At 40.3% G+C, this 21,186-nt stretch overlaps 2 protein-coding genes and 1 non-coding gene across 3 annotated transcripts; 2 read left to right on the top strand and 1 right to left on the bottom strand.

The window, feature by feature from the left end:
- The first annotated feature begins 152 nt into the window (after nt 1–152).
- On the top strand, nt 153–6,514 carry LOC124303197 (probable chitinase 2). The gene is made up of 9 exons (XM_046760127.1): nt 153–286; nt 387–549; nt 3,468–3,671; nt 3,786–3,951; nt 4,642–4,738; nt 4,827–5,036; nt 5,178–5,375; nt 5,496–5,624; nt 5,728–6,514. The coding sequence occupies exons 2-9, from the start codon at nt 456–458 to the stop codon at nt 6,019–6,021; spliced, it is 1,392 nt and encodes a 463-aa protein (XP_046616083.1). The 5' UTR covers nt 153–286; nt 387–455; the 3' UTR covers nt 6,022–6,514.
- An 8,068-nt stretch (nt 6,515–14,582) lies between these two features.
- LOC124302403 (U-scoloptoxin(01)-Er1a-like) lies at nt 14,583–18,378 on the top strand. The gene is made up of 3 exons (XM_046758564.1): nt 14,583–14,943; nt 17,150–17,340; nt 17,753–18,378. Exons 1-3 carry the CDS (start codon nt 14,913–14,915, stop codon nt 17,885–17,887), a joined length of 357 nt encoding a protein of 118 aa, XP_046614520.1. The 5' UTR covers nt 14,583–14,912; the 3' UTR covers nt 17,888–18,378.
- A 759-nt stretch (nt 18,379–19,137) lies between these two features.
- Trnak-uuu (transfer RNA lysine (anticodon UUU)) lies at nt 19,138–19,210 on the bottom strand. The gene has a single exon. It is a non-coding gene; the product is annotated as a tRNA-Lys (tRNA).
- Nucleotides 19,211–21,186: the final 1,976 nt, after the last annotated feature.

Raw genomic sequence — 21,186 nt, forward strand, 5'->3', positions numbered from 1 at the left:
GGGGATCGAGGCGGAAGAGGAGATGAGGCGAAATTATGCTCCTATATCTATGGCTGTTCTACTTCCACTGCTCCGTTGTCTCCCACCATGACGCCGATTGAAAAGAGGAGCAGTACTCCCGGTGTATCTCTGTCCTTTATATGTAATTGTCAGTGCATCTTATGGGAGCGCTCACAATCAGTCTATCTTTATAAGTCCTATGGGAATTTCGGAGTGTCCCTTCCACTCGTCGCTGAACTACAGTTACCCTCGCTGCTAGTCGGTGCACCGCTTCCATCACCACTAGGTATCTCCCCTTCCAGCTTGCTTGAATCCGTTTCTATCTACATATCCTATACCTTGTTCGCGGCTTCGTACAACCTACTAAACAAATTTTTCTCCACAAGCTCGAGTGAAAGTCGACAGACAGTGCGGAGAGTAGATACGGTGTGAATATACTAACGAGAGTGACGACAATGGGAAATCACCTCGGCTTTGTTACATCGGGAGCTTTTCTAATTATTTTCGCTGCTGCCCTTATTGCCCTACAGACTGTTAACGGTTTACAAGGTAAGTCACAGCTGGCTGTTCAATTTCCTTGATATTTATTCGGAATTGTCAAACTTTTCAATTTCTTTTTCTGCACTCCTTTCTTTCTTCCATCGCCCCCTTCACATCAGTATGACGCCTATGCACACGTACACTTCACTCGCCGGTAGTGATTTCGATGCCCAGGGACCAACGTCGGAAATTTTTGCATATATTTCGTTTTTGCCTTTTTATCCTTGATTCCTATGTCGAATTTTCTTATACACATATTTAATTGCTTCTTATTTGGCATCTTTTTATTCAACGTATACGGGTTTGGCTTTGCGAATTTGACGAGTGGCACATTCGAAGATCTCTCATCAAAAGAATAATTCTTGTCGCTCCTTTGATTTCCCTCTATCGGTATGAGGCCGCGGGCATGTTACTTTACACCTATGTTTCACGGTTTCGGTTACTGATGTAATAACAACAGAATGAAAAAAACCTGCGGTCCACATCCTTTTCATTATTAACACAGGCGTCCTACAGTGGGCCAAAAATAAAATGAAACAATTTAAAATATGAATAAAATCTGAACGCGTCGAATGGTTCTCAATAACGTTTTTTATTCGAAATTAAAAGAATACACCTTTCGTTTCGCGTTTGAGAATCTGAGAAATATTTATTCTTTGCTGAGATACACGCTCTTGAAAAACAGGTTTTGGAGTAGTTGGGAGGATGAAAAAAAAGTATCAGCAAAGAATGTTCAACGAAATTACCTTCTTGTATTGTGATTCGAAGTTTGATTTTAGCATTTTAGCGAATCTTAGATTCTATTCACATGGCATGAAACGTTTATTGTAATATTAGAGTTAAAACGCCCGCTTTGCGGTCAAAATTCTATTTTCAGAATATTATTAAGACATAGTGGCCACTATGAAGAAGAACCACGAAATTTGGGGGGGGGGGGGGGGTCAGGGAATGATGGAAATGTTAGCGAAATTTCAAACTTGGTTAGGGGAAAAAAAGACGACTGGAACGAGAATTAGAAAATTCTCATTTTATTATTGATAAAAAAAATTAGCGAAATTTTTTGGCATTGTAAACAGTGCCGCGCAGCGTACATAATATGTACGTATACAAGATACACATGTGTATACTAGGACGGCACTTACTTATTGAGGGTATTAACGATTTTTTTCCAGGCCGCTCCCTATATCGACTCCAAATAATTTGAAAAGAATGCCCTCATTTTTTCAAATTTTTATCTCAACTATAGACTCTCCCCCCAAGAGGGTGAATTTCCTCATTTCAAACAAATCTGTGCAATTCTTATAAATTATTTTCCATCACATAGTAGCATCAATGCCCTCCAAAATCTCGCAGTTACTGATTAAAAAAAAAACAAATGATTGCTCTTGCGATAAAATATATGCTGAGGATTTGTCCTAAACATGTATATTTTAAGCGGGGAAATCCACTCTCTTGGTGGGAGGGGTTGGAGTTGAGATAAGAATCTGACAAAAATCAGAGAATTGTTTTTAAATTATTTGGAGCCGACTTGGAGGGTGAATGATAAAAAATTCGTTCGTGCCCTAAATAAGGACATGTTGTCGTGTACTTTTTCTCAATATTGTTAAAGTTCCTCATGAATTTACATTGAAATAAAATGAAAAATTTGGGGTATTTTAATTCGGGATTCGGACTAATGAAGATAACAGAAACTTTAGCTAGCGAAAAGTCGGAGAATTCGGTTCGTTGGGAAAAAGTGACCACCGTGCAAGAATGTCCACTATCAAAAAATTCGGCTGTAAATGATTACGAGAACTTTATCAAAATTGGTATTGGTAAAATAAACGATCGGAATACTTTAACAAACAGTTAATCAAAATTTAATTAGGAACATCCAACCACCAGGCAGATGAACATTTTCACGTTTTTTCGACACGGCGTTACGGCTAACTTTTTTAATATTTACGAATTATCTATAGCATTAAATTCACAATCGCAGAGGAGAATTATTTACTGATCTTTCGAAGTTGAAGGCACATAGCCTATTCATAGGTCCGTTTTTTTTTTTTTTTTTGCTCTCCCTGTATAAGTCGATCCAAGTCTGCGGTAAAAACGTAAAATCACGACGATGTAAAGGTATATCGATGTTTGGATAATGTCAGGGAAAGTTGACTAGCAAGAGACTCCAATCGAAGGCCGCACCAGAATTACCATCGCGTTAATCTTACAACTGCTTGTAAACGAAATCTACGAAAGTTTACTCATCCTGCAGTAGTCACGGATTTTTCGTTCGCGATACAAATAAAAGATACATTTAGAATATATATATATATATATATAATATGCGAGAATACAATAGATCATCGCGCTTGTTGAGCAAATACGGCACTACTACAATATATTGTAATGTCGATTGTCTGAAGAGTATGCGATTATTTTTTTTTCTTCCTAGTTCATTGTCGATTTCAATTCGAAAAATATTTATATCCTGTGGCTGTACGCTAGACAATAAAATGCATACACAGTGGGTACACAATACATTTGTGATGTGAGGAAAAATAATCACGAGGTGCGAACAATATGCTACACGTATATCACTCGCTGTCGGTATATACATATACTTTGGTTAGACTTGAAATTTAAGCTGGCGCGTAAGACATGGAAATACTTGAAACATTTTTCTCAGAATTAAACTAGTTTTATAGCAATTATATTATGATGCATTGGTTAATACACCTTTGAACTGTAAACAATTGATAATTGTATTCGAATTGCACGTAAAGCATGTATGTACAATGTACATACAAACATATAATAAGGTAGCTGATGATAGTTGTGTAAACGTAGTCAAAACAGAGCAAAATTGTTAATAATTTGTTGATTTAAACTGTGATACTTGGAAAAAAAAAGTATCGCGAATGCATTAACGAATCCAATGTCTTCAACAGCAACGACGAGACCTCAACACGACAAGGTGGTCGTGTGTTATGTTTCCTCATGGGCGATCTACAGACCCGGCAATGGACGATTCGGTTTCGATGAGCTCCAGGCCGAGCACTGTACCCACCTGGTGTACGCCTTCGCCGGACTAAACGCCTCGACATCCTCCATTCGTAGCATCGATCCATGGGCAGACCTCGAGGAAGGCGGTGGTGAGAATTAATCTATGCATGCTATACTTATTCGTTCTTGTTTAAATCGATGAGCGATGTCGGTAATCGATTCGATTCGGGCGATGGAAATATAGCGAAAAACCATTTTTGCAGCGAAAGGAGGATACAAGAGAATGACTGAACTCCGGAACAAGCATCCTGGACTGAAAGTGACCATAGCCATCGGAGGCTGGAACGAAGGCAGTGCTAACTACTCCGAACTAGCGGCATCTCCGCAAAGGAGGCAAACTTTTGTCAACAGCGCTGTTGATTTCGTTAGGTGGGATACTCGGTGCTGCGAGAATGATATATTTTGTAATCGCGATGATGTTGAATAGCGTCAGTTTATAATTGAAGATATAAATTTGATAAACTGGTGAATTCGAAAAATTAACGACGGAGCCAGGAATCGAACTTGGTATCTAGAGATGCTTGACCGGAGCCTTACTCCACTAGACCACCTAGCCGCCCTGACTCTGTGTCGTCAATTCCTCTCATCACCAGTTTAGTTCAAATTTGTTTTCTTGTGCTTTGTATGTGTGAATAGAAAGTTTTCGTCTCTTAAGCACCCGATGTAAGAATGTATGTAAGGAATGTTTACATGTTGGGATCTTACGCTTCTGATGGGAAGCTCGTAAGACGGTCAAAGACCGTCTAATAATTGAAATGCGGGTATGCATTATCATTAGTTACGAGACAATTCATTGTTGAAGATATAAATTTGATAAACTGGTGAATTCGAAAAATTAACGATTGTCTCGTAACTAATGATAATGCATATCCGCATTTCAATTAGTAGACGGTCTTTGACCGTCTTACGAGCTTCCCATCAGAAGCGTAAGATTCCAACATGTAAACAATCCTTACATACATTCTTACGTCAGTTTATAATGTCTCATAAATGTCGAACGCAATGTCTCAATAACACATTAATATCTCATTAAACGGCACTCATTCTTTTCAATTGCAGGAAGTATAATTTCGACGGACTCGACCTCGATTGGGAATTCCCTGCGCAACGAGGTGGGGCTCCTCATGACAAAGAAAACTTTGTCCTTCTTGCGAAGGTAAGGGATTTATAATTTGCTTTCGATATCGCGTGCACTTATCTGTCATTTCCCGAATCAAAGTGTAGCGTAATTGTGTTCGATTTAGGACCTGAGTACAGCCTTCAGGAGCAGGGGGCTTCTGTTGACGGCGGCACTTGGGGCCGGCATCGCGACTATCAACGCTGCCTATGACGTTGCCCGGCTCTCCGAATACCTCGACTACATCCACGTGATGGCCTACGACTACCACGGGGCGTGGAACATGAAAGTTCTCTCCAACGCGCCCTTGAGACGCGCCGCCGACCAACTGAGCGTCGTGAGTTGAGCATTGTGCAGCTAGTTGATATTAGAATATCAGACAACAGCGTCTGCAAGAAAAGAAAAAAAACCAGGAAACAAGCATTTAGTCAGTAATACTGAATAAAACCTCAAGTACAACGAAAAATGTATGTTTTAGGAAGATTCGATCCAGCACTTACTCAAGCTTGGTGCTCCGCGGAGAAAATTGGTTCTGGGGCTACCGACCTATGGGCGCACCTTCGTTCTTACTAGTCTCCTAAGTGGCGCGAACGATAGTCCGATCGGTGCCGAAGCCATGTCCACAGGGTTCCAAGGACCTTATACTCGAGAGAATGGTTTTATGGGTTACAACGAGGTATGCATATTACACAAGTTCATGTTTTATTTCCGATACACGAAATTTTATAGAGCTACTTCGGTATTTTTTATTTTTAAATATTCATGGTTTTCATGAAAGTAATCGGACTATTTCCAGATCTGTAGCGAACTGGTGAAGGAAAAGAATGGGTGGCGAACGGGCTGGGACAAGGCCAGTGGAACAGCATGGGCAGTCAAGGGGGACAAAGCGATTACCTTCGACAACCCGAACAGCATGATGATGAAGGTACGTATATTGGAAACTCCGAATCCATGAGCGGAATAAAGTGCGTATGGAGCGTAGAACAGATTGAAGTATAATTGACGAATCGACGTGTTTATGCTTGCAGGCTGATTATGCCGCGGAAATGAAGCTGGCCGGCGTAATGGTGTGGAGCATTGACACTGACGACTTTTTGGGAATCTGCGCAAATATCAACGCTGAAAAATTGGACCCTCTTTTGGGATTGGATTATCCTCTGATGCGTTCGATCAATTTTGCTCTATCTCGAGCCCCGAGTAGCCACGACAGTAATGACAATCTCGTTCCGGACGACGTCGAACCCCCGATACCGGATAGCGGCCTGCAGGCTTCCTTAAGCAGCGTCATTTTAATCATCTCCCTAGTATCGAGTCTGTGCTAAAGACACCTATTTTCTTCCAAGTTGCAGATTTCTTACTGCAAAGCTCATTAGAATTTTTATAACCTGATCTGGTAAAATTTTCTAAGGAAAAAACTTTTTTCTCTGCCCTGTTAGCTTCTCGAAAAGAGAAAAATATACATTATATACAGGGTGTACACTGTACACGTACCTCGCGATATTCCTAAATGATAGAAACAGTTATATATTAAGTTTCTTGCAAGGTAATTGTAATATCAAATTAAAATTCGTAACGTTAATGTAACAGAGCATTTTTGAAAAAAAAATTTAATTCTTTCAATATAATCGGGAAGTTGGAACACGGTAATATTTTTTTAAAAATATCGTTTCATTAACGTTACTAAATTCAACGTCGTACTGTAATTGTAAAATAAATATACTGACTTTGTGATTATACGTCTATAGGTCAGCATTTATTATTCTATAGAATACTACTATTATATTCGTTAATAAAATATTCTATGTTACTCAGAAATGGAATGATGTAACATCACATGCTGAATGTGCTGTATTTCCTTAAAGCGTTCTTCTGCTGTCGTGGCAGACCTGCGCACGTTGAAATGCGGCGCATGCGCTGTCGCGAAATCCCGTAGGTAGAATGCTATTTTTCCTTTTTAATCTCATTATTACATTTAAACACACGAACGAACCGTACAACGCAATTTGAAAAGCACTGTTTACATAAATGCAAAGAAAAACTTGCATGCAAAAAAATGAATTTCTGAACTCGACCATCAATATCAAAGTTTGCCATTTTTTGTTACAGCTGACAATGAGGTAGAGAATCATGCGTGAGAAACGACATTCTCACGCTGTTAGGCCATCATATTTAATTGGAGATTGGTTGTGCAAGACTACGAATTATGTTTCGACTATTCGAACACTTGTAAATGGAAAAGTTTTTGATAATTAGGAACTGATACGACGATGGGTACGCTTTCCTAACTCTTGGATATATGGACTCGATAAGAGTTGCGTCATTCTAGAAACAATGCTGTTTATAATTGCAAAAAACGCGCGACGATAAAAGGTGTCTATATTAAGATGTACATAATAATAATATAATATCTGCAGGTTGTTCGTTTGAAAGTTTTAACGGTGAAATATACCAATCTCGTTGGTAAAAGTGTAACGGTGCTGCGGTGAATATAATCAAATACATTATATATATATATAATATACACTATACAACTGTTTCTAAATAATTTATCTCTAGATTAATCCTTGCGATTTCGCCAGGTGAAACTTATGTAATTTATAACTAGGCTATAGGTACAGCCTTTATCTAAGCTCCGCGGTATAGGCAGGCATCCATATTCCATCTATACAGGTATAACCAAATACAAGAATCGAGTATATGGATATGACGTATTGAGTCTAGAACGTGCATGTGTGTATATTCGTATACCTTATACATATTATATCATTCATTTCACTTTTCGTAGTCAACACTCGACGTTTACTTTAGCCCGTTGATTAAGTTTTATAATAAACAATCAATTGTCGACTGATACAGAGTCGAACTATTTAGTTTGAATCCAGAGACATGGCAAACTGCAACTATAAGCTGGCGGCTTGTGCCTATCCAATGGCTAACGTAGATGCAGAAGCGACTGGCCGTAGAGTCTCGCAGCGATTGTACTTTATAACTACCAACTAGAATGTCTCGAATCATACACACCCATACACGTCCGTGATAACTATAATATACAAGCTAATTATTCATCAGCGTTTTAAAATCAATCCTGACCTGCAGCTACGCTGCCCCACATCGCGTCGCTTTGTAAATAATCGCGGACACGCTAATCACGTTGATACTTATTTCCTCAAGCGAAACATAATTCTGTCATTATCGACCCAGCAACAATTGCCACTGCCGGAAATCATGAATAAACAATAAAAACGAATTGAAAATTCCAAACATTCATTCCGCGATCGAGCGCTTCTGACGCTTCTTCTTGGTATAAATTTCGTTGGACGCGGATAGATATATACGTACAGAAATGTGTAGTGATTCAGTTTGACTGTTAATGACCTTTGACACCGAGAATCTCTCCACATAAATTCATAATGAGGTCGAGAAAACAATCAACATAGGTACGGAAACTATTCCAAAAACCATATAGAAATTAGACTGAGAATCAATTTTCTGTCCTCCTTTTTGCTGTTTTTGGTACATTTTCTGTGCGTTTCTATCCGGCGTCTATCGAAATTTTTACTAGGGCTTCGGAGCAAGAAATCGAAAGATGATGGAAATTTGTGTATAGATCATTTTTTAGGTCGTTATAAACGTATGGTAATTATTTTCAAAAATTCTGAATCGTTCGTCGAACGCGGATACCGAACGCATAGATTCGAATCGATTTTAACAAGGCATGTACACATAATTATTGCACATAGGTATAGGTAGGTGGGTAATTCAAATACGTGAGGAGGTATAAATACCAGAATTGTTTCGTACGACCTAGCCGGCGGCGTTAGTACGAGAAACGCGTCAACTCCATCAAAACCGGCGATTGGCGTACAGAAAACACTAATCTGTAATCTCCGGCCTCGGAATTCCTTTCGGGCGAGTTACATAAAATCGAGCAGCGCCGGTGGCAGGAGTGGGCGCCACAAAAATAAAAATATCAAATTATACTTTTACGTCGGCCTTCGCTCCTTAATTCTCCTGCATACCGGGATCACTGCGTGCTGGCGCGCAGCTCGCGGATCCTTCCATTTTTATGGGTAGGGGTAAAAACTTAGAATCGCTGATTCATAGACGCGCCAGAATATCGAATTTTCATAGGTGCGAAAATATTATTCGCAGAATTTAGAAATGTGGAAAGTTCAAGTACAGAAAATTGAAAACATAATAAGTCGAAATACAGAAACACGAAGTATAGAAAGGTCGAAACATGGAACAGCGAAATCGAGAATCTGTATCTACGATTCTACATATTATCGAGAGGAATTTCGATGATTCTACAGTTTGGCGTTCTATATTAATATTGACCTTTCTAATCTTTTACTTCTCCGTACTTCGACTTTCCATAATTTTAAATTCCACGTATCAAGTTTTCACTTTATTAAAAATTCGATACTGTGGCCCTTCGATTTTTCATCTTTTTAGATATTTACCCCCACCCGATTTTTATCCACCTAATACAGCGACGATTATGTATGTTCAGGGCAGACTACTTATGTTTGCACTTGGCTCGCCTGGCGCCATATATATTTATATGCAATATGGTCCATTTATGAACCCTGCGTGTTATTGGACAGGTATAATGCGCGTCTTGGGGATATGCCTCACACAGAGGCACAAGCGTGTAGTGATTGTGCTCCAGTTTTGAAGTGAATGTTTGTTGTGTGAGAATGTAGGTCAACGAATCTAAGATCTATCCAATTTCTCAAAGGCATTCGTGCAATACGCACACATAACGGTGCAGCTTTATACAGGCTCTGCCCAACCCCTGTACATACCTATAATGTCGTCGTTATAATTAGGGGGAGGAGGGGTACAGTTTGGACGATATAAAATCATTCCTATTTTTAAGATTTTTTTTTTTTAAAGAAAATGAAAATACTTGGAACAATTTGAGTTTGACAGCTTTATTGTTTATAGTTTCAAGAACACTTTAGACTTTTCCATTGAAATTAACAACAAAATGGCGGCATTACCTTTTCAATCCGGTGGCGCAGATTCCTCGGTCAATTTTCATCCGATCAACTTGAAATTTTTACACTATTTTTAAAACATGTCAATCGATTCGAGTTCGTGGCGAAATTTTTCAATGACAATCCCAAAAATTTTTTATTCATAACTGTATATGTTTGAAGTTTTTTTTTGTTGACATTTGGGCTTCAAGCTTGAACCCGAAAATGTGCTTTTAACTCAAAAAAATGTTTTCATCTATTAAAAGTTGGACAGTGATGTCAGGAGATGCGCCACCGCAAAAGCACTTGAGTTCGGAGTCGTTCTCTACTTATATGTGCCATGTCGTCATTTTGTTATTAATTTCAATAAAAAAAATTCAAAGATATTCTTGAAACTATAAATAATACGGCCCTTAAACTTAAATTGTTCTAAGTGTTTTCATTTTCTTTAAAAAAAAACTCTTAAAAATACGCATGACTTTAAACCGTGCAAGCTATAACCCCCTTCTCAAGAGAGAAGAAAGGAATTGGTTGGAAATCATTGAAACGGCGCCAGGACGTTTGATTCCCTGCAATCCGTTCTCTGCACACACCGGCGCGGCGTTCAAAGTCATTCTTATACATGTAATACATCAATTACACTTATGACTGCTTCCCGGTTGGTTCTTTATCGGATTCGATTGTTTCCTACGATCGGCCTTCTGCTATCGCTGTTACAGTTCGCTAATTAGACTGCAGATTCTTATTTGGATCTTTGGTTGCTTTTATTATTATTATCATCGTTCTTTCGCGCCCAACTTTCTATTCCATAACTTGCAATTACCTGTCACCGCATGTATCCCGGTAAGAGAGTCACCGTAATGTTATACCGGATCAATTCAACTTCTTTTCGCATGCAGAAACTCCTGACCTATCCCACTGCAACCAAAGTTCGCTATGAGTTTGCAAAAGGTTGAGAATCGATCGTGCTATTTCACACCGCATCGATTCGGTATTGGATCCAATTCATCATATTATTCCCCGACTGCTTAAGGCATTTTTCTTTATCTTCCGTTTATCGAAGTTAGAAATGGGGAAGAAGACATAAACATGTCTTTATTTTATTAGAAATCCATCGTAATTACGGGCTTGTACTTATTTTGGATAACAAATAACGATTGTCTGGGATTTTAGTGGAACAAAACAGATCCGGTGAACCAAGCTTTTGTTCAGGCATGGATCAATTGCCTTGAATTATTACACCCCGATGTGCGGCACGACCAGCCGACAATCGGTGGACCCGGACCTGATCTTACCTGCCGACGAATGAAACAAAGCGGCCATTAATCATATGAATTTATATTTGTATGTATGTATATATAATCTCTACACACATTTTGCAGATTGAATAATTTCATTTATACAGATCGCGGCCTGATACTTTCAACTCCAAATTCCTCGTCCTTAATTTAAACGCATAAATTTCACTTTCACAGTAAAGATTGTGCACTACACAATACGATCATCGTGAATGATGTCGCAATTAGTAGCGTCGAGACGAATAGTTGCGGGTGAATTCCCCGTGGATGTGTGGATGTATACATTTAAAATCATATCGGGTGGGACCTCTGATCTACCAAAAACCGCTGCGAAATTGCAGGCAGTGAGAGGCGCCTGCTCGACGACGACCTATTTCCAGAATACTTGTTCCAAAACCGGAAGTCATAACAATAAGCCTCGAAGGAACACGAAACGCGACGACAATGTCTGTCACGAAGATTTCGAGTACGGACGAGAGATTGGCGTTTTAAAATCCTCGACTGGCGGCGATCTCTCGCGGCACTCTAATATAATGGCTTAGACTCCGGCGACAACTTGTCACGCTTTTACTAAACGTCGTCACGATTTCAAATCGTATGGACAACCCGCGGCTCATATATTTTAAGCAGGTTGATAGATAGGCGTAACATGCATAAAGCGCGGACGGAAGGATTGATCGTTTAGTCATTCGTGATAACGTCTCTTGATTTTAAAAATTTAGCAACAATAGTCTGCAATCTACTGTACAAAAACACCTTTTCAAAGATCTCAGAACGCGGTTACACAATACGGTAATTTACTTCGTGTGTACGAGCGATCCAATTAATAAGATACCTAACCGAGTGAATGTCAGCGAAGCTATTTTTAAAATGAAAGAGGAGGACCTGTAAGCAGGTGACCCTCGTACTGTCCGCGGGGCAAGGACTTGCCGGGATCATGAGATTAACAGTACAATCGGAGTAAGCGATATTACACACAGGCATGCGTGTTACGCTCATGTCGACATTGCCACATCAGAGGAGAGGAGATTCACCATCTTCAAGCAAAAACCGAGATCACCCGTCATACTAATCACACGAATTGGTCACGAACGTATTGCCAAATCCGTATCAGAGTCTGCGGTGACATCACGTCGCAGCAGGGAAGTCACTTATATTCCAAACCCGAGGAAAAAGGATGTCCTCCCGAGACATGAATCTCGTTTCGGTCAAAGGTGCACCAATCCCTGAGGTAAGTGTACCGGTTATTGACCCTGTCCCAATTATTCACCTTTTTTCGTTCTGTCTGTTTGATCCTTAGTTCTAAAATTAGCAAAAAATAAATTCGTAGCGTCTAACCCTCTAGTAATTGGTTTTAGTCATCGAGAAATCACAATTTTTGCCGTCAATTTATAATTTTGGAAAATAAAAGGGTCTAAACGTGTCAGTCACTGGTACACTTACCTTGTACAGGACCTTTCCCGGCGTCCTCCGAATCGCCAGTTGAATTCGAAAAACTAAGCTACGTATATTTCGCAAATTATATATACGTATGTCGCTGTAATCTCGAGGATCATTGAAATTCTGAGGAATCAAATAAACCAAGAAACGGTGAGCTTAGGCTTCTATGCGCCTATAAGTATGACGTATCAGTGATTTGATTCATGGCCAACAAAATGTAGTCCCAGCTTACTCGCACTACTGGTGTTGGCTGTCCTTTTATGGTCATTAATCGTCGACGAGTACCCGTGAAATAGTGATTTTTATCATACGATTAAAAAGCCTCCTCGCGACTCTCCGACAAAATTCTCTTAATCAGTGTCGGTCAAAGGAGGCATCTACTGTTTATACAACAGCTTTGGTTAGGGCCGGATTTAAAGGTGTGGAGGGCCTAGGGCGACACAAAAGTGGGAGACCCCTAATTATTTTTCAAACAAGATACACTATTTTCATGTTTACAGTGTTTCAATACTTTATTGCGAGACAAATACAATACTGTGAACGAACATATGTAAATATCGTAAAATACAATAAACGAACCAAATTAAATTACATCGTTGGGTGAAAGGAATTTGGTGACCTTTTTTCGAACGAAAAATCACTAATCGTTTTATGAAATAAAAAAAAAAAAAACTTCACCGTCACAAAGCTTCCTCCATGAGGAAGCAACAATAATGCCTCACGAAAGAGGGAGAACTTTCTTCTTGTCAGAAGAGTGATTATTTCACATTTTGCACACTATTTGTAAGCAAATTTCACCTAAAAATTTGAATTGCGGAGGCCCCTCTCTTGTAGAGGTCCCGAGGTTTCAGCCCCTGTTGCCCTCCCCTAAATTCGGCCCTGGATTTGGTTGATGCACTTTAAAGAGCAACGAATAAAAGTTGAAATAAAAGGAGAACCTGCTTCCCTCGCGTAAGCGAAGTAGCCGTGTGCATGCCCCGCGAAAAGGGGATTCTGGCAACTTTCGATGATCTCAATAATCGATACGCATATACGTACGTTTTAAAATCGCAGACTGCTGCTGCTGAAGCCACGGTCCAGTTTGTGACCGTATTTTTATTCGTCGTTTTTTTTCTCTTCACTTTCTTCGGTCTCTTTCGATAGTTTGGCAACCGCATTCTTTCGCTTCGGCGTGGCGCCCGCCGTTTGATTTATTTTATTTTTACAATTATTTGCCGTATGTCTTATATACCTAACAATTATAATCATGCGTGGGTGATAGTGGGATTGAAATTTGAGGATTTTTCATTATCATTGTGCCGTACATCTACTTATAATCACGTGTCTTTACACGATTTGTACAAGAACAAACAAACAAAAAAAAAATAAAAAATACTATATAGCTGAATAAACATACGCCGAATGAATAAATACTTTTTGAAATATCGTATTTTGTTTTTCATTTAACTGTAGATAGGTTCTATGTATAGTTAAGAATAGCATAAATTCTCAAATAGCATCTTCGACGGTTTGTAAAATTAATTTCTATAATTGACCAAACTAGGTCAAGTTTTTTTTTTACTAGCAATAACATTGTCAAATATCTCACATCACGAACCGGAACAATACGGAGTTTATTACTTCGACAATAGTATTTTAACCCAACAATCTTGAGGCAAAAAATTCACCTTTCAATTTCACATACAACAACATGACGTAAACTCGGATATATTTTTTTTCTTCTTATATACGATCGCGGCGTGCCTTCATTCTTTACACAGGCATGCTGAAGCGTTGCTGCGATGAGATCATTTGAGAATTTAGAATAAATAAGCGAAGAAGCATGCGAAAATAAAAAAACATAAAATTACAATTTCGCAAGAGAGTTAAATGAATTTGTTCCGCGGGAGAAAAGATAGATCTCAAGTTAATTCGATTTTAAATGCTGCATGTACCGCAGGCATGTACTGGCAGCATATATGTGCAACGTATAGATGTCCTCGCATCTGCGGAGAACTGTCGCCGATTTCGTCAAAATGGACAAAAAGTTTGGCCCCCGAATTCGGTGGTCCTGCTGTCGGTGTTCCTGTGTAACACCCAACGAGCCGACTCTCAACGAGAGATTTTAAAAAAACATTCACTCGTTTGTAGTGGGCAGTTAAGGTTGTCCTTATGAGTATCCGGAGCCCATCATTTCGGAGCCAGTTCGCCTCCGCCGACTGAATCGAAAGGACCACCATTTTTTTTTTTTGCTCGGTCCAAATTTTTCGGCCCCAGCAAGTTTCGCTCGTTCAATTTTGCAGTATTCGATATCCGATCACCCGTCGAATGTTAGCGATCGACAACCGCATCCACAGAAAATAAGAAGCGAGAGTTTACTCCACAATTTTATAAATAACACAACGCCATTATTTCATCTTAGTGAAGTGTTCGCTTAGTTTGTATACAAGACACCTCATTCTGCTACCCTAAATTTATTTTCTACTTTTTTTTTCTCATCAAAACTTTGCCAAAATGACGCAGACAATTTTCATTCTCTTCGCTGGTAAGTGCAACTGCAATTTTTTTCATCACTTTTTTTTCCATCATCTGTATCGTCGATAATTCCTAAGTGTATACAAGCACATATATAGATTGTTTAGATCATTTATCTTCTTGTACGTTACGCTAATACAATGTGAAATAATGTCTGGCTGGAAATTTGCGTGCAGGTTGAGCGATGAATTACTGGTTGGTATTAGAAATAATTTGATCGTTTATTCGGTGTGTATCTTGTCACCTCGTTGTATAATCGGGCGCCGACCGACCGAGGCTCGTTTATTCAGCCTCCGGGCACTAATTTGATTAATATGTGTATGCGAAATAGCCCCTTGACGTGAAACCGAGCCAATTGTTGCACTCGCGTGCCGCACGCTTCTCTGAATGGCCCAGGTGCACGAATTGCACGCGCAATTGTCCATTGAAACGATCGCTACGTAATGTTCTTCCCGTAAAATTTTTCAACCTTTCACTTCAAGCGTGCGTTCGATTTTCTTAAATATTCAAATTTCGAACGCGCACGGCGGATTCGGAAATCGCCGCGATTAGCACATATAATGAAAACATCTGACCGAATGACTTTGTTAGGAAACATATGGAAAGATTGTTCGAATACTTGAGACGATAACGCGTTGTATTTATTTCTAATGTTAAACACGCCATCGACGAGGAATAGCCTGGCGTCAATAAATGTGTATTTCAATGCCAGTTGTTGAACTCTTGAAAGTAATTAAAATATTCGACGGCGAGTGATGAAAAAGGAATCTAACAAATTGGGCGGGGAGCGTGTGCAGATCGTCTGCCGCGAACTGTACACAGCTTGTCCGTGAACGAGGCGAAAGTCCTTCAAAGAGGATAGATTTATGGGAATTGAACGCAAATGCAAAGTATACGTATTAATTAATTGCTGGCTATATTGAGTATAACAGAGTTGCTTTGCTAAGTTAGGAATATTAATTACCCAGCTTCAGATCTTCCCACTTTGGTCTAGTATGTGGATATAAACATCTGTTTTACAATCAGCGGTCTTTCCAACAGCCAAGGTTAATTGACCAAGGCTCTATCGGGCTTAGATACTTTCGTAAAGCTACTCCTTGAGTCCAGCATGTATTGAAGAGAAAAATTGAAGGCTTTGCGATCTATTCGATATTAGACGTGTGTACATAGATGACGCGCTAATATATAACGCGCCCTACCATGCTTACGTGGTGTGTTTACACATTTTCGGTATCAGGGTTCGTACACTTTTTAGAATCTGAAATTCCCTGATTTGTCCAGGTATTCCACCGTGAAAATAGAATTTTCCCAGTAACCTTTCATGAAATATACCACTGATTAATGATAATTTTTTTACACAATAATACCAATAACTACCAACCTTCAATATTACCTAGTAACTGTCTAACTGTCTGACTATCAATTTACAAACAACAGCCCGCGATTTTTCGTAAGAAAAAAACGAAAGAAGGTTTTGTATTAAGTAATATACATAAAATGTATGAAGTGGTGCGGTGAAAGAAAAGTTGAAGTGCAATTTTTTTTTTAGATCTATATTACTTTGTATAAGAAAGAGTTTATTTCTTCAACAGACTCAAAATTTCAGTTTTATTGTCGAAATTCCTTTACTTTTCCCTGCTGTAAGGAATTCCCTGATTTATCCCTGTTTTTTAGGTTTTCCCAGTGAGTACGAACCCCGGGTATACAGTTTTCGCACGAACACGATAATTCCAAATTTTCACACCATTCTACCACCGCGCACCGGGTTATTTTCGTAAGGCGCCCCATAGGGATCCCTAATTATAGGCAAATCAGGGTACATATCCACTCTGAGCAACTCCGAGTTTCAATGGTAACAAAAGAGCATCGGAGGTGCCCAGGGTGGATATGTACCCTGATTTGCCTGTAACTAGGAGGCTCTAAGAGGCACATCGCGGACATAACCCGATATAATTAGACTGCGAGTTTGGAAAAGTTGCAACACAAGGTGGGCAAAATGGATCCTAGCGGGCGTAATGGGCTCCACTACACAATGGAATGGGATTTCAAAAAGTGCCGATAACGCTTGAAATGTATTTTTAGGCCAAAGACAAAAAACTGCGTTGTCGAAATTGGTCTAATGTTATTCCCTCATTAATGGGCCCATTTTGCCAGTCTTTCCCCAGTCTTGCACCTGCTCGAATAATTCCAACGAACGTCTCGACGGTTCCTTACAGCTTCCCTCGTCGCTGTGGTGACCTGCGGTCATTTCTACAACGCCGACGGGACGCCGTACGACGCTTATCACAACCTGCATCTGATTCACGATCCACCGCTCTACCCGACTTATCGCGAGGTCCCCAACACCGGATTCACGTGCTCCGGCCTGGGGGACCAATTGTGGGCGGACACCGCGGCTCAGTGTCAGGTCAGTAAGTCCTCGCTGGTGGATTTTCCGGATACAAGAGGGCGGCGAATCGCGAAGCGTATATCCTCGCTGATTAGATTTTGCTGCGCGACATGCGGGCACGTTTTTGACGCGTGCGCTCGGCTGCACGTATGTTGTACATACATACATTACGTCACATCCCGCACGTGTCCTAGCGGTCAAGTTATTAAACTGTCAGAGGCAAACTTGTAATGGGATCCGACTGACGTCGCCGCTGTCCGATCAGATCATGAAGGAAGGCTTGTCTCGGCACGCGTGAATTACAAAGGCGCGGGTTGCGCTTATTAACATGATTCAATCGCCACCTAATTCTTACACTGTATACTCTATGACATAGGTATATAAGACGAGATTCCGACGTTTCGGAGTGGTGAAATTTCTCGTATTTCAGGCCTATCATCTCTGCCAGGGCGAGCAACTCGTATCGAGCCATCTCTGCGTCAACGGGACTCTCTTCAATCAGCAATTTCAAGTCTGCGACCAGTTCTACAACGTCCGGTGTGGCAGCCCCTATGAAGACCTGTAGGAAAGTGGAAATGAGCGCGTAGATAATTCGAGAGAGGTTCGTAACGGTGGCTGGAGTCTACCTACTCTGACGACGACGACGGCACCCTCCCTCGTCACCTGCGTGAATTTTACTACAAAACAATATTAAAAGATCACCCGCCACACACTTATACATATTATGTCCTATCGCACGCGACGTTAATTATACCTATAATATGCTACACCCATTATTCCTCCGTCAATTACGAATTATATCTATATATATATATATATATATACCTATGTATACATACCTATACATAAGTATATCGTGTATTATAATGCAAACCTTTTCCATTGGCACGATTATTCTACGATTATATTCTTCTGTGTATCGTATACCATACGGAGATGAAATAGTCAGCCTAATAATATTATAAATGTTTTACTATACTTATTGTGATTTTAATGAATTATATATTTAATATTTATTTAAGAATAAAATATATTCTAGTTGTTCCTCCTAACGTACATTTTTTGCAGCTTGTATCTACTTATATCAATTATTTATATATATTCGTTACCCGGAAATTATGCGGAACATATTACAGGTAGGGTGACTGCATTCTCGTAAGGTGATGGAATTTTTATTTGCCCTTGAATCAGCTAAAATCAGAATTATACGTCGACTAGGTATTTTGCCTGTGCTCTTATACAATGAATAAATCAGGGTAGAGTTTGGTTCTGCATATCGGAAGAATCGAGCCGAGTGCAGATTTTAAATCCGGAAATCCCACCGTTTGTCGCATGGATATGAAAAGCGTACTTTGGTCGCAGTCACGTGGTTAAGTAGAACACGTTTGATATTAATTCTAGCGATTATCTTTGCGAAGCAAGGATTAACAGGGCACGTCTCGACGCTTGACATGTCGACAAAGGCAAAGCGACGCGGCGACGCCGCGCCTCGAGGACCAAAGACCACGCTGCAAGGTCCTTGCTCCAGGCCAACAGGGGAGATGCAATGGACTTGATGAAAAGAAATCGTGCCGCACACGTCGCAGGGCGTGTCTTTCGATGACTCGGTATATAAGCAGTGCAGGGTGCGAAATTACCGCATCCTGCAGCCACGCGTAATAGTCCGTTGCGCCGTCGACCACGCTCTCATAAATCCGCTGCTGCAACGTTATTCGGGATCGAATCGTGGTTGAAAGAATAGTGAGTTACGCACGGATAAAAAAATAGGGAAGTTATCGAAAAAAAGAGGGTCTCTAGTGGATTTCAAAAAAGTAACGCCCGAACAGGGACTTGAACCCTGGACCCTCAGATTAAAAGTCTGATGCTCTACCGACTGAGCTATCCGGGCCATTGAATAATACGTTATTTAGGAAACAAACAAGGTGAAGACGGCCAGATTAGACGCTACGCGACTACCCTTTACTTGCTACTCTCGTCCGTTGATAAACGAACGCTAATCGTGCATGTATTTGTTTTTGCAGCTAGCCGGCACGCTACTCACCAATGTGGCGACTCTGGTTTGCGGCCAGTATCCCGCGGTCTTGACCTTCACAAGTGTTCGAATTACCCAAGCTGCGATAACGCGGCGCTAAACGAGGGTCGAGCCACCGTCACGAAGGACTCCTGGAACTCATGGAATTCCTGGGGCGGCACCCCGGAACGACACGCTTCGGAGGTACTGGTAAACTTGTAGTCCAGTTTGAATGTACATTTGAAATTGGAATTTTCTGATACTACAATTTTATTTTTCTATCCTTAAGGGAGGTCATTGGTAGTTTAAATCCAGAATTCGGAATAAATTCTACAGTAGCTTTGGCTGCCATCTTGAATTTAATGGACAATTTCGTTTTGTCATATATCTCGCCTGTTTTAAAAACTTACTAAAAATGGTTAAGTTTAAAGTTGTAGGAAATTCCATTCTCGACAACTTTGATGATAACAACTTTTTGTCCACGACCGATATTTTCTGATATTTTAAGGTGGCGGCCAAAGCTGCTTATACAGAATTTGGTAAAAATTCTGGATTTAGATTACAGATGACCCTGCCGCCCCTACGATTAGAAAAAGAAAATAGTAATATAGAAAAATTTCAATTTGTGGTTGTTTTTCTTGGTATATTTCGCATGGACTATACGGATTTCGGTGTCTGGACGATTTCCCGCAAAATTTAAGGAAAGACGTAAGGCGTACAGTCCGCATTTTACAGTCAGCGCCTGAATCCGCCGAAGTCGCGACGCGGTATCCGGCCGGGGTGAATCCTCGGAGCTGCCCAAACTACCCAAATTGCGACAACGCGGCTCTGCACGCAGGAGCGACTCTGATGGGCGGTCCAACCACTGATCTGTGTTGTATAGAGATCAGTGGGTGCAACCAGCCCGGGCGTATCGTCGGGGTCCAAAGAGGACGGTGAACCCACTTGGAACATCCCGTCGGACAGAAATTCGCCGCGATTATACCCAGCTGACGTGAACGCCGAAAGGTGTCTGAATTACCTGTACTGCTTATAAGTGCTATAATTCGCATATTTAAACACATCTTTCATCCTGCATACTCTACAACTTCTGGTTTAAACTCAATGACAATGTATGTTACTGTTACGAACATTGTGTATACACTGCCTTGATCGTTATAGGTATGTTTAATAAAACTCGAGCAATATTATCTGGAAAAATATGAAAGCTGGTTTCGAAGAATTTGCATCAACATCCTGACACGATATTCTCCTTGTGTATCAAGTCTTGAGTGAATTACTTGTTTCGCCTTTGCTATGCCGTTTTTACGACAAATTCTGAATACGGTTAAGCTATGCACTGTGAATGTGAGCACTATTTATATCCCGGTATATTTTGACTATTAGTTTCGTTTGGATATAATAAATTAACAATTATTACACGATTATTCATTAAGTGGGAAAATTCGTTACACGCCGTCGAGTTTTAATAATATGGCAACTCGATTATTCGTCAATTCTTTAACGAACTTTGAATGTGACGTCATAAATCTCGCTTAAATACTGACATCGATACTATCGAATAGAAACAATGCACACATCAATATCCAACCATACTGAAGCAGCTACCAGTGCTGGCAGCAATCACGTGAACTTTTCATTACTATTCTAAGACCCTAGGGAGTTTTTTGAGCTCGCAGCTTGAATCTTGAGTCCTAGGCCCGTACCGTAAAAGTACGGTCTCAAGAGGGCGCCAACACTGCAGGCTGCTTCTGCCGCCGGTTGACACAAGATGGAGGCTGACGGTGTAGATGGAGACTGCCGGTGCCTGTCAGTGTTTCGTCAATCTCTTCTTTCAACCGTTTCTTAATATT

This window comes from Neodiprion virginianus, chromosome 4, assembly GCF_021901495.1.
Source record: "Neodiprion virginianus isolate iyNeoVirg1 chromosome 4, iyNeoVirg1.1, whole genome shotgun sequence".
NCBI classification, from domain to species: domain Eukaryota; kingdom Metazoa; phylum Arthropoda; class Insecta; order Hymenoptera; family Diprionidae; genus Neodiprion; species Neodiprion virginianus.

Bases quoted from the DNA above. Each gene is read 5' to 3' on its own strand.
- LOC124303197 (XM_046760127.1), top strand. From the start codon at position 456: ATGGGAAATCACCTCGGCTTTGTTACATCGGGAGCTTTTCTAATTATT. The intron at 3,952-4,641 runs GTGGGATACTCG...TTTCAATTGCAG, and splicing joins AGCGCTGTTGATTTCGTTAG to GAAGTATAATTTCGACGGAC. The intron at 5,376-5,495 runs GTATGCATATTA...GACTATTTCCAG, and splicing joins GTTTTATGGGTTACAACGAG to ATCTGTAGCGAACTGGTGAA.
- LOC124302403 (XM_046758564.1), top strand. From the start codon at position 14,913: ATGACGCAGACAATTTTCATTCTCTTCGCTG. The intron at 14,944-17,149 runs GTAAGTGCAACT...GGTTCCTTACAG, and splicing joins AATTTTCATTCTCTTCGCTG to CTTCCCTCGTCGCTGTGGTG. The intron at 17,341-17,752 runs GTCAGTAAGTCC...CTCGTATTTCAG, and splicing joins ACACCGCGGCTCAGTGTCAG to GCCTATCATCTCTGCCAGGG.